This window comes from Crassostrea angulata, chromosome 3, assembly GCF_025612915.1.
Source record: "Crassostrea angulata isolate pt1a10 chromosome 3, ASM2561291v2, whole genome shotgun sequence".
Taxonomy (NCBI): Eukaryota; Metazoa; Mollusca; class Bivalvia; order Ostreida; family Ostreidae; genus Magallana; species Magallana angulata.
Window position 1 is genome coordinate 24,781,964 of NC_069113.1, and position 14,428 is coordinate 24,796,391.

General features: G+C 34.3%; 1 protein-coding gene across 1 annotated transcript; it reads right to left on the reverse strand.

Annotated features, from left to right (window-relative positions):
• Positions 1-3,721: 3,721 nt before the first annotated feature.
• LOC128177763 (uncharacterized) lies at positions 3,722-11,623 on the reverse strand. Its single transcript, XM_052844607.1, has 6 exons — positions 11,327-11,623; positions 9,535-9,691; positions 7,818-8,027; positions 7,605-7,705; positions 4,697-4,855; positions 3,722-3,837 (listed from the first exon to the last, which is right to left on the reverse strand). The coding sequence occupies exons 1-6, from the start codon at positions 11,465-11,467 to the stop codon at positions 3,772-3,774; spliced, it is 834 nt and encodes a 277-aa protein (XP_052700567.1). The 5' UTR covers positions 11,468-11,623; the 3' UTR covers positions 3,722-3,771.
• Positions 11,624-14,428: the final 2,805 nt, after the last annotated feature.

A 14,428-nucleotide genomic window follows, 5' to 3' on the forward strand; every position in this document is an offset into this window, starting at 1 on the left:
GGAAACGAAAGTGAAAACAGAGCTGAAGAGAAATGAAATATCGGACACTATCGACTCAAATAAACAAGCTACGAGTATATCGTCCAGTACAAACCAATTTGTTTGTTGAGATCTATGTAAAAATAATAACAGAAAATGTGAAGCAAGTGAAATAAAACTCCGTGGTTGAACATCGGGATTGACCTTTGACCCCAGGAAACAGATTAAAGATGGCGACTTAGCCGGAAGGAGTTAAGCCGAGTCGCATCGTCTAATAGGAGTAATGTCGTCCTCTGTAGCAATTAATTATCGCGACAGTTTAACAAAATGAATCTTCCTTTGTGCCCCAACACCCATTTCTTCTTTTCTTTTCTCCAGTGTTAGCCTCGAGTGACATGTAATTCTTGTTGTTAAATATATATAGTTTAAAGCTGTTCGTGTTTTGTTTAAAACGAGTAAACATATTAAGGACAAAATTATTCATTTAAACTGTCACTTCTCAGTAAATCTAGATAAAAACGGAATGTAAGGGGGATTTGGGGAGCAAGGGAAGGATTTTAAAACAACCATATGATAAAAATACCTGGTTGAACGATTATCTTACAGTAAATACATATAGCAGTGTTTACGCACTTGCATTCAAAGTAAACACATTTTGGCTAGGATGGATTTATGTTTTTCACGGCGCTCAAACCCGCATCAACGATATGTGTACATATCGTATATTTTATATAATTTTGAATTGTATAAGATAAGAAACATTACAGAAAAATATGAATTTGATATACATAATTATGTTCAATTAGAAAACACTGTCAAAAATCTCCAATATTAATTGGTGATGAATAGATAACATTTCAAATCAACTCAAAACGTGGGCATTACCATAGATCCCACAAAGCCCATATCATTTTAATTATTTAAATGTACTTAAACTCTAAACAGACTACTCAAGGAGCAAACATAAAAAAAGTCGATCGTTGTTGAAAGTTCAATGTTTATCTCTTGTTCTTTTATTTGCGTTAACTCTTGTAAAAATTGATTGTTGGCTTGTATTTATTTTCTATATCATAGACATTCTATACGTTCCTTACGCAGGTTTAAGTAAAATTTACTCTATCAGAGAACGCAATTTCATTAGTCTGCCCGGCTGAAAAGTAAAATTCACAATTTTATAATCTGTAAAATTTACACTTTAATCTGTAAAATACACAGTCGTCATAGCGACCGCCACCTATTTATCTGGCGGCCACCACATAATTATATGGCGGTCGCAATATAAAATGTAGAATTATCTATAACAATTTTTGTGCATTTGACTTTTTGTTCACTTTTATGCAAATACACATTCTTCAAGCCTGTTAAATGTATATCAGACGTTAACTTTTACTAGTTTTAAGCATCAATTATTTATTTGTTTGCAGTACAATTTTATTTAATTATGTATTTGTAGTACGCACACAACTCAAAGTATTGAAAGTACTTATACTAAATCGAGGTTTAAACAAAATGATATACATAAGGCATATTTTTAAAATGATCAGTAATTCAACATCGTTTGTTGTTTTAATTGTAAAATCATCAAAGAACGAATGAAAATAAACGTATATCCATTTGAAAAACCCACATTTTTTTTTCTTTCAAATTTCTTTTTGTGTAATGATGTCACTGCATGGTTTGAAATATTATTAAATAAATAATTTCAGTCCATAATGCTTCGACCAAACCATCGGAAATGATAAATACTCCCCAATGTATGTGTATATATGAGCCAATTTTACAAGATACTGGTAGTTTGTAGAAGGTGTTGCAATTCCTATGCTAATTTTCCCTAAAGGAGTTGCAGATAAAATAGAAAAATCAAAGTTACAGAATTCGATGTAAATTATTTTTTCATGCAACGTTGTACATAAAGCAGTGTAGAATTTTATTTGGAAAGTGTGTACTATCTTATTTATGACCATGAAATAAATTTGAAAATGGTTACACAGACAAATGTGGCAGAATTCACGCTATATAAAAGGGGAATCTTCATTATTCTGAAAAAATGCCTCCTTGAAACAAAATTAATTTAATCTTAACGTTTGGAGTAAGACAATTTCTTGAAAACTGCCATTTCCGATTTTTGTTTCAAAGAGGCATATTTTTAATAAATCTGACTTTTGGAAAAAATCATTAATACCTTTGAAATCTAAAAACTACGTATTAAATTTTCCCTTCTTAAGTCATGTCTAGGATAGTCGAGTGGTAACGCAGTTAGAATAGATTAAAACCGTGTCTTATATTTTTGACTGGGTTCGAATCCCGAAAAAGTTGGATTTTTTTTTTAAAATTTTATTTCTTTTAATCGCTTATGCATCAATGTAGAAAGTTGATTTTTCACCCTTTATATGAAATAAACAGAAATGCTGATTTCAAATTTAACTTGCACAGGTTGTTAAAAGCAAACAAAATCATCAGTTTAGAAAGTTTGAATAGGTGATGAAGCAATAGGTTACTGAAAATTTGTACGGAAAATTTGTACTTTTTTTTACTAGACTTAGCGTTTATTTAGATACTATAAAAACATAGGATGATTATAATTACAACTCTGACGGTTTTGAAGAGCCAGAATAAGATTTATTCATGTATCTCAAGAATGCTATTTTAAACACTCTGGACAGTAGATATCAAATTGAGATATGTTAACATTCGAATACAGAAAACCTGTATATGGTTATCTTTCTAACTGTATTTGGTGGCTGCCGTGTTCGATAGAAATGCGCGTAAAATGTTTATTGGAACATACCCGCATTGCAAATATAGTCGTCTACGTAATGTGTCTATATTTAGATGTGACTCTCAAGTGATAAGGATATTTAAAGGCCCTTATCACGTTAGGGAATAGTCCCACTGTTTTGCAACACCTTCTTTATGATTAAAGGTTCTAAATTTTGTAAATATAAGTCTTAAATCATTTGGAAGTTTCCTAAGATAAATTTGCTCTTCTTAAAGACTCTGTAATTCAAACTTATGGGCGAATTTTCTACATTCTTTCTCTATACTTTAAAGTGTATTATCAGTTGAAACTGGAAGATGGAACAACATAGAAAGATGTCATAGAATTGTTCGTTATGTAATAAAAACACTTTGGATGACGAATGCCACTACGTTATAGAATGCCAGGCATTTTCTTTATTCCGCAACAAATTAATTGAAGAAAATTATTCAACAAATGTTAAAACTTTTAAATTTGGGAACCTTATGAATACCAATGACATTGATTCATTAAAAAATTGTCCATACATGTTTTTGTTAAAAAAATATTTATTTAACTCTGTACTCTTCCTAACTTGACCCTGTATTTGTACATTTGTTAATATTTTTGTTTTTTGTACCTCATGTACCGTTGATATGGTTTGAGAGATATAAACATTCATTCAAAGTGTGCATTTTACAGATTAATGTGTGCATTTTACAGATTAAAGTATGAATTTTACAGATTAAAGTGTGAATGTTATACCTTTAAGTGTAAAATTTCCAGATTAAAGTGTAAATTTTACAGATTAAAGTGTAAATTACAGATTATAGTGTGGAAAATAAAAAAAACCTGTAAAGTGCATATATATGTGGCACACTAATAGTAAATACGCTTTCGTAGAGAGAGAGAGAGAGAGAGAGAGAGAGAGAGAGAGAGAGAGAGAGAGAGAGAGAGAGAGAGAGAGAGAGAGGGGTATTTTAAGAGGAAACTAAGGCTAAAATAGGAATTCGCTATCATTTATTAACATTGCTATATAAATCAGTGCAGCGTGATTAGGCTTTCTCCGTGTCCTCCATTCTTCTGATGAGGTATACTCCATCTCTCACAGGAATCATCACCTACAGTAACACAGGCTCATAAGGTCATTATGCAACTTAAATACTTTAAAACTTCTCAGGGTTAAAACAGTATATACAACCACTGCCGTTTCTATATTAAATGATGAAAATCAAATTCAAGCAAACAAAATCTTTAAAAAATCGGCCATTGTGAAGGCCAAAAGGAAATGAGCATGGATTGTCTTCCTTTTAGCGTGCGTAACTTAATTTTTGCAATATAATTTATTTAAAAAATCATAAACCTACACGCACATTGGGATTAATATACAGTCAACTAAATGTTGACCAAAAAATGGGGTTGGGGGGTTGTTCAAAAGTTTGCCTCAAAAGTTAGATTAAGGAGGCCTGGGGTGGGGGAGGGGTGTCATTTCAGGTATGATGTTGGATAAGCATGATAAGTAGCAATTTAATTTACGATCAAAAAGTGCCTAATATCTATGTAAATTATATTTGGGCAACAGCGGTTGAATAGTTATGAATTTCGAAATAACATTTATTTAATAAATCATATACCTGCACGCGCATTAAGATTAGAATACGGTCGACTAAATGTTGACTAAAAAAGAGGGAGGGAAGAGGAGTTTGGGGGTTGTTCAAAAGTTTGCATCAAAAGCTAGATTAAGGAGGCTGGGTGGTCAATAATATACTATCTTAAATTTTTCAAAAATGATATCTTTAGCTATAAAGTAAAATTTAGTAAAGAAATGTTCCATATATTTTTAACTTGAAAATGTGAAGGTTTTCCTTTTATCTTCATACAGAACTCTTCTTTAAAGGAGATTAAAACTGTCTGAAAATGGCCAAGACCATCCAGCTCCCTTAAGCCACGTTATGGCTCTGTGCAGTGGGACTAACGTACCTTGTGGACATTTTTATCGCGGAGAACCATGTCGTTGAATTCCACTATCGCATCCGAGTCAGATTCATACTTCTCTCCCGAGTAGGGGTCTCCATCTCTCAAAACATTATCCACAATGATCGTTCCCTGTGAAGCTAGCAGATCTTTTTCAAAAATCGTCTGTGTGGAATATTTTAATTGATACTAAGCTGAGAAATGATCATGCAAACAAAACTTTTTTTTTTGCTTAATAATGTAAAAAATAACTGATTCTGAAGATGATACATGTACATACTATAGCATCAAACATTTTATTTGAAACGTCATTTTGAATACAAAAATTTAAAAAAAAAAACAGACGCAAGACACCCTGACATTATTTAAAAAAAAATTAATTATAAACAAAAAGTCGGTAAAAAATATTTGAAAAAAAAAAATAAATGACTGTGTAATCAACAAATCCAGTTTATGTTAACACTGAATAAGACAGATCAAAACATACTTAACACGATTCTCCAAGAATGATGCACCAATTATGAAAGTGGTACATAATAAGAGTACTTCTGTTAGGTAGACTCAATTCTGACATATATTACAGCAAAGGCCACGTGTTCATAAACCCTTAAAATTGTAAAGATGGGGCATTTCAATATCAGCGTTTTTGTCAGTTGATTAAAGCGCGTATATAGCGATCTAAAGGTCTCCCATCTTCCCAAGTCAAGAGTTTCTGATCCATAGCGGAGCGGACCAGAAACTCATGACTTAGGTTGATGGTTTGGCTGATTGGGCCTAACTAGGATGTTCACCCTTCTTTGTAGCGAGCGCAGCTCGCCGGCGCGCAGCGCCGGCGCGAAGCGAGCTCTACCGGCAAGGCGTGTGTGAATAGAAAATTCGGACTAGTTGCACATTCATTCAACGGATTTTTTTGGCGTCAGTAAATCGGACCAGTAATGCATCGTTTTAATCGTCCCAGTAGTTCCCTCTAATCATGGCAATTTTTATCACTTCACACTCTCACGAGAATCAGCAAGACAAATTTAGACAGTAAAAACAATAACGATGTAAGCGACATACAGTCAATGTTACCTCTAAAGTTCACCTCAGTACACTTTCAATCAAAAATAATCGTGTGACGTCACAAACGTTTACACATTGATCCGATATATTTTTTCGGAGTCAGTAAATTTTGACCCACAATTCATAGTACCAATGGTTTCCAACCTCACGTTCCAACATCACGTTCTCCCGAGAATCAAAGTAAAACCTTTGAAAAGTTTATAAGATGTGTAATTTTAAGAACATCATGCTTTTTAAGTAAATAAAACAGTATACTTCGCATACTTTTATTTCTCAGGGGAGTTTTAAAGAGTAAGACGACACTTAACCAACGTCAGCTTTGACGTCACAATAAGTACTGATAAGGGGAAATTACTCTAATTGAAGTTATTGTAAATCTGCTGAAATGACCAAAATCCTCTTAAAATCTTGCAAAGGCTAAGATAAAGAACAGCTGACGAATAAGGACATTTCTTCAGATACAGGAAACAGTTGTAAATTGCACTAATTTGGATGAATGCTCACAAATATTTTATTCACTATAATTACGGTAATTTCCTGAAACGTAACGTTATACGTAGCAGCGCCTTTTTTTAAAGGGGGTGGGTGGGTGGATGGCAGCCTCATCCAAAAAATCTTTGCAAGCAAAAAGAAAATAAATCATGAAAATTCTAATCCTTCAGCTCTTTAGCAGTTCAATGGTTTCTTTATTTTCACTTCCATTTATTACATGCGGGCGGGGGGGGGGGGGGGGACAACACCATGTTCTTTTAACATGATAAGCAAATATTTTTAAGCGTAAATTAAAAATAAAATTAAACATTAATTATTTTTTTTTTAGTGGAAGGGCAAATCCATGGTAAGTCGATTTTCTATGTATAAATTGACAAAAATGAAAAAAAATTTAGCATGGGGGGAGCTCTATGATGAGTCAAGTTTTATATGTATTATTTTAAGAAAAAATGTCTACTGCAAAAAAAAAGGGGGAAATCAATCAATCAATCATAATCACAATCACTTTAAAAAAGGAGATGCAGTGCAATGAATATTTATTTATTAAAATCTTTATTATTTAACAACATTGTATCTGAGATTAAACTATTGTTCTACATATAAATAAATAAATCATAACAAATCTTATAAACTATGAATAATGAAAATTTACTGAAAAATAGGTATGTTTTATTTTTTGGCATTCAAATTTCACGTTGTTAATTTTATTTTATTAATTTATTATAATTCATTGTTTGATCACATGCTGTGCTCGCCCCAACGGTCGCACCGTAAAACATATTATCTCTCTACATATATGTACAAACTTTTTCAAATCAATTTATATGCAAAATACTATTAAATACGAAAAATTTAAGAAGGAACTTACATTTAAAACATAATTAAAAATATTTTTTTTTTACCAGGTTGTACTGTAAACCAACTTTTATTCGCGAACGAGAAATTATTCGCTGCGTTGTCGCGAATAATTCTCGAGGCGAACCAGTCCTATAACAACAGAAGTATGTTTAAGATTTGAACGTGAAAATAAATCGTTGCGAACCAGTTTATCTCTGGTAAATCGCGAAATAAAGTCGTCGGGAATAAAAATTGGTTGATAGTAAGTCGAAGCGTCATATACCAGTTGCAAGTCCCTATACAATTTCAAAAGGCAATTGCAGGATGCACTTAAGTTTTGTGCATTTAAGTTAAGGTACTTCACTACACCTAGACTTGTACTTTTTAAGACACTACGTCACAAGATGGCGCGCGATTTAAATGTTTTGTTAAACTGTTTATATCGTTCGATTGGGTTGTATAGCGTCCTAGCATCCTTCATTAGTATTAATATTGCATAGAAAATGACGACTTTTCAACTGACCTTGTAATATTGAACATATCCTTTTTTATCGGCATCGATGAAAATAACATCAAATTTCATTCGTTTCTCCGCCAAGATTTCCAAGCTGTTTATAGCTGGTCCTTAACAAAAATAAAATTCACATGATATTAATTCAGGTGTTGACTTTATATGCAATGAAGGTTCGATATTTCCATTTTGATTTATGCCTTTAACTAGATTGTCATTACAAACCTATCATAATTTCGATTTTATTCCCTACTGGTGATCTATCTAGAAAAGATCTTGCCACATCCGCGATGCCTCTCTCAATTTCCAAAGAGACCACTTTGCCGTCTTTAGGAAGCGCTTCCGCCATCGCAAGTGAGGAACAACCAGTGTAAAGTCCAATTTCCAGTGCCATGTTAGCCTTGCTGGCACTTGTTATCAGTTTTATTAACTGGGCTTCAAGTGTAAAAAGTATATACATTAAAAAGTAAAGATAAAAAAGTAAAAAAAAAAAGTTAATACATGTACAAAATTAACTAATGCGTGAATTTAGTGTCTTCAATAAATGCACTACATGTATAGTAATGCAATAACAAACAAGTACTGAAGATAAAAAGTCGTATACCATTCTATTTATCAATTGATCGGGTTGATAATTACCCCCTTATGAGTTAGAGGTATTTCAAGCCAGTATGAAGGGGGGGGGGGAGCATATTAACAATGCTGAATAGAAGTATTAATATTAATGTTTTCATTTCATTTCTCCCTGATTTATTTTCAAAATAATGATGATGTCAGACTCAAAGTCTCACAGGAGACGATTTGGCTGTTTCTTTAAGCTAACGTACTGACGTACATTAACAGTAATTTAGCGAATTTTACTTACTTTTCATAATCAATTTATTAATTAGTTAAAAGAAAGATGTAACAATAAAATGCACTTTTTTGATAATTCATGCGGATTATGAAGGTTGCAATCATTGCAGAAACAATTCACATAACCCGGGCTATGTATTTTTCTGCAATGTCGCCACCTTCATATCCCGCATAAATCACCAAAGAAAGCATTTTATTGTTTAAGTAAACCTCGCCCTCATCAAACGGAGTAGGTCACGTACTGCTTAAAGTCCAAGCTCTTGTTAAAAGGGTTGTGCAATGTTTTTCCAGTGTTTATTTTATTGTTTGATATTTTCCGAGGTAATTTATACTTTTAATACACAGATGTCAGAGACTGGATTATTTGGTCATATCATTGGAGTAATCAGAATAATTAGCAGAAAGAAAAAATAGGAATTTTGGAAAAAATATTAAAGTATGAGGTGAAGCGGACACTGAAGAAATATCAAAAAAAAAAATAATAGATTTAAAAATACAGGTGATAACATGTAACATCGGGCGCAAGGATATCTCAAAGCCCAATTTTATGCAAGATCGACCGTGTGTGATGCTTACAAGTCGGGAAGAGCTCTTTGTAAACCGTCTCTTGCCATAATTTGATCATCACTTAAGTTTTTTTTAATGAATATTTTAAATTATCAGAAAAATAGAAAAAAGAGCACAAAGAAACAGCATAATTAGGTTGATAGTTGACGCAAAGTATGTAGTTAGATGAAATGTAAATAGGATTGGGGAAAAGGGCAATAGAAACATGTATTGAAAATTCTGGTGACAAAAAAAAATTATATTTGTGATGTTCAGGAAAGCTTTTTTTTTTACGTTAAAAACAAAATATTGCAAAACGCTAAAACTAGGACTTTTCCGACATAAATGTAATTAATGATAATCGTCACGGGCCTTTTCGACAAGCAGTGAAATGATCGATGTCACATTACAATGTAGACATGTATATATATATATATATATATATATATATATATATATATATATATATATATATATATATATATATATATATATATATATATATATATATATATATATATATATATATATATACGTGTACCTTCATCATTCCCTGTCAACATACTGGGAGTCGCATAGTATGACACCCTGCCTTCTTTGTGAGCGTCTTCCCACGGATAAGCGAAGGTCTCCTTAATCAGATGGTCAAGGGCCGGACTAGGCTTTGTTGTTTGGTCTTCACAATATAAGCATCTTTGCTTTAAAAAGACCGATCTATCAATGCTTCAATACATTCTGAACAGAGGCTCTAATTGACTGGATTATGGGTACTGGTCATTTACAACAGTTACTCAAAATATTTTTACGCAAAGAAATAAACATTTAGGACTGTTGGCCGGACAACTGTTACATATTAATTTATTATATTTTCATGTTAAATACTGAAATCTGATTGGTTAAGACGCAGTTGATAATCCGTTCTATTACCCTCAGCGTTAGCAACACACTTGGCAACGGGTAACACTATATAAATACTGCCTGTTTGGGAGGGTAACAGTTGAAATTGACACCCGAGAAAAACATTGTCAACCGACGCGAAGCAGAGGTTGACAATGGTTTTCGAGGGGTGTCAATTTCAACTGTTATCCTCCCAAACAGGCACTATTAATTTGTTATACTGAATGTCTTAATTTTTAAGAAATTTTTACTGCTTTACTATAGGAATAACGTGAATTCTACAGCGAACCGTACGCGCATAATTTTTCGCGCATGTAACAATTTGTAATGTTACCCGTTGCTAAATGCGTTGCTAACGCTGAGGGTAATAGTATATAAATAGTGCCTGTTTGGGAGGGTAACAGTTGAAATTGACACCCCTCGAAAACCATTATCAACCTCCGCTTCGCGTCGGTTGACAATGGTTTTCGAGGGGTGTCAATTTCAACTGTTATCCTCCCAAACAGGCACTATTTATTTTGTTATACTGAATGTCTTTTTTAAAATTTTTAAGAAAATTTTACTGCTTTTATATAGGAATAACGTGAATTACCCGTTGCCAAGTGCGTTGCTAACGCTGAGGGTAATAGTAAATATTATTAACTGCGTCTTAACCAATCAGATTTCAGTATTTAACATGAAAGTATAACAAAACGGATTAAGAACTGCGTCTTAACCAATCAGATTTCAGTATTTAACATGAAAGTATAACAAAACGAATTGTTACATGCGCGTAAATTATGCGCGTACGGTTCGCCATAGAATTCACATCATTCCGAAGTATTTTCTTTGCAATTAAGACATAATAAAACAAATAGTGCCTGTTTGGGAGGGTTAAGAGCTGAAATTGACACCCTTCGACAACCATTGTCAACCTCCGCTTCGAGTCGGTTGACTGTGGCTTTCTCGGGGTGTCAATTTCAACTCTTACCCTCCCAAACAGGCACTATTTATATAGTATTCTAGTACATATGCATGTTAACATTTCCGGAACAGGTGAATGAGACTAGATTCTAGACAACCTGAATAAAGCTTCGATGATTCAGGATACAAGTATTTGTAAGAGTCTACTTAACAGTTCCATGTAACCTGCAATTTCATCATGACATTGTACATTACACATATACACACAGTACGTTGCATAAGAAGAATGGCAGGGGGATCCGGAGGGGGTGTTGACTCACTCTACAACATTGTCCAGATATTTTGTATATATGACTCCACAAAGCTGATTTCGTTATAGTTATTGTTGCATAGGTGAGCGATGTGGGCCATGGTCCTCTTTTTTGCCCCTCCCCTCCCGCGGGGGGGGGGGGGGGGGGGAGCTTGTCAAGATTCGGATAAGTCTGCCCCCCTTTCTAACGATGTTACATGCCAACCTACTTAATTTTTCTTACCTGTAACAACTCAACAGCCCTGTTGATTTCAGCCTTCAGGTCCTGAGGGACGACGTTAAGTTGACTTAGCTCCCTGGCCCTCAGAAGATGGCGGTACACAGGGTCATACGTGTAACTCCTATCATCGCGTCTTTCCGCCATGTCTCAGCAATTTTACTGACTTAGATAAACGTAATTTGTTTCAAACTAAATCGATATCCAATTTTTCTGGTTCATAATTTTCTAGACGAAAATGTTAGTACCATTTAGTACAATAAAAGTTTGTTATCATTTGCGACGTGTCGTCACGCTGTTATATACAATCTACATGATTGTATATAACAGCGTGACGACACGGAAGACCGCGGAACATTAACACCCCTGCGAATGTTATTGTCATTTAAATTTTAGACCACGTGATTTTATTTGACCCTTTCAGTTTCGCAGTAAAAATCATGCCTCGTGTTTATAGTCTATTTCATAGAATCTAGGTACATGTACTTGTAAGCAAATATAAAATCTAGAGGTTTATTCATTTTAAACTTTATATTCATTATGTTGGATAAAATGTGTTCTAGAAATAAATGCGACAATACAAAAAATAGTTTTTGTCTGATGTTGCAACAATTAACATGCTTGTAAAGATCCCCCCTGAGGATTAATTTTCGATCCGCGCCTGATCTAGTAATAGCATCAATAGTGAAACAGACTATACTATTTTATGCAGAATGTCCCTTGAAAATGGCTCGATATACTAAGTTTTTATGCAAAACAGACACCCATTATTTTTCTAAAAACATGGTATTGCACACCATAAGCATCAAACATGACTATGATTTTTTAAGCAACCCAATGTTTATATTGTCAACCACTCTACACGTGGCTGAACACGAACGATAACTCTGTTCTGAATGTTATCGTTTAATGTAAATAAGCGCTAGATGGTGAAATAAGACATACATCTTAAAAGGTTTTCACGTTTTGACATAAATCCATGTAGGATATGATATAAAAACGACCAGTACTTACGTATTTTGAGAATATTATCCGAACACTTATACTTCCGCTCGAAATTTCACAGGAACTGAACAAATCTTGGTGAAGTCTCGTGAACTTTCATTCGAGCACCTCTGGATTTATTACATACTTAGCAACGATAAAGAAAACATTCCGAACACATTCGCAGGGGTGATTAACCACTTTAAATTATTTAGCAAGTTAGAAATGCTGAGGTGGATTGAAAATACATTTCCTATAACTACAGTTTCGATCCAGTGTTTTCTCAGACGTCCGTGTCAATTTGTTCCCGCCCATTTCAAATGTTTTGACTGCAACAAGTGAAATTGACGTACGCTGTATATTTCCAATCTTGCCAGTTAATATTCTGCGGTCTTATAAAGCTCAAATATGGCACTGCCCTCTATGTTACTATTCCTTTCAACCTATATGTACATGTAAGCCGCAGGCCTCTAAATAGTTTAGAGTGTATCACCAGTATTTATACATGTACAGACGTACATTGTTACTCGCTCCCGATTAAATTATCATCGAATGATTTAATTTATAGATCAATTATCTGTAATAGTGTTAAAGGTATGTGGAAACGCACTTTGAAAATATTACGAACTTTAAACAAAAATGTTCAAAGTGCATAATTTTTCAAAGTGTGTTGTAACAAAGGTACGTCATTTATATGTGGCGTATTTGGACTGAAATTTTTGACACGAGTTTTTGTAAAAAAATTTACGTATTGCTTCTTATATGATTAGACGTTTCACAAACTCTAGGCCTATAAAACATGTTCTGTCTTTACTTTTTTGTCTCGAAAATAAAGTAATGTAGCAAATAATCAGATCTTATAATTGTTATTCACTAAAAATACGCTACAGATACCATTAAAGTATGTAAATTTTCATTATTATCGATTAGAATAACTCAAAAGTAACAGCCAGTTTCCCATATATGTTTTTATTTACAAGTGGTTGATAATTAATGGCAATATAGGCTTGAACTCGACTCTTTTGCACGGTTTGTTTCTGGTGGGCAAGCACAACTCCAAGTTGTATTTTTATACGTAATCGTAATTACATGGTATCTTAGACAAAATATTTTGGGTCAAAAAGTGGGACATATTTCAAGACTAGATTTGACAGGAAAATCACTTTCGTATAAGAAGAATCCGTAGTTCCGCTATGCCAAGACTAATGAAAATCAACATCTACGCGCTGTCGGAAAGTTGCAATCTGTGATGGCCCAGAACGTTATTGCACGACAATTTGGTGTTCCTAGAAACACTATCCGATCATTATGGAGACGTTTTCTACAATTCGGCAACACACTGGATCGGCCGCGTTCAGGACGTCCCCGTGTGCATCTACGAAATCGTTTTCAGAGAGCAACATTGACTGCTCGTAGAATCTCAGGTCTTTGGCGTAAGTGCGAGAACTGTACGTAATCGTTTACGTGAGCATAACATCAGACCTAGATGTCCTGCGTTACGTCCAATATTTCCTCAACGTCATCGAACTGCACGATTACATGGTGTCGGAGACATCTGAGGAACCGATTCCAAGACTGGACTGGGTTTTGTTCACTGATGAATCAAGATTTCATTTGGAGTGACGGTCGCTGGAGGTTTTCCGCCAGGAATTGAAGCGTTACTCGGATGCGTGTGTAGTGAAACGTCGACAATATGGAGGCGGTAGGGTAACGGTGTGGGGTGGTATTACAGCACGCGATATAGGACCCTTACAGTTAATCGGTGGAAAACTGAAAGGCATTCGCTATAGGGATTAAATAATTTAACGTCGTGTAATACCGTTCAAACGCAGACAACAAAATCCCATTGCCCTACATTAAAAGATAACACTAGATAGATTCTAGCTTGTGCTATCAGAAATTTTATTGCCCAGAATGTCGACGTCCTGCCTTGACCAGCAGTGTCACCAGATTTATCACCAATAGAACACATTTGGGATGAACTGGTAAGACGGCTACGTCGTTTACCAAACCAGTCCGTGACGTTAGACGATTTTGAAGTCAGAAATTGACCAATATTAGGAACAACTTTCCCCAGGCATTTTTGAGCAATTTAGTGTCATCACTGGGACGCTGGTGGCAAAC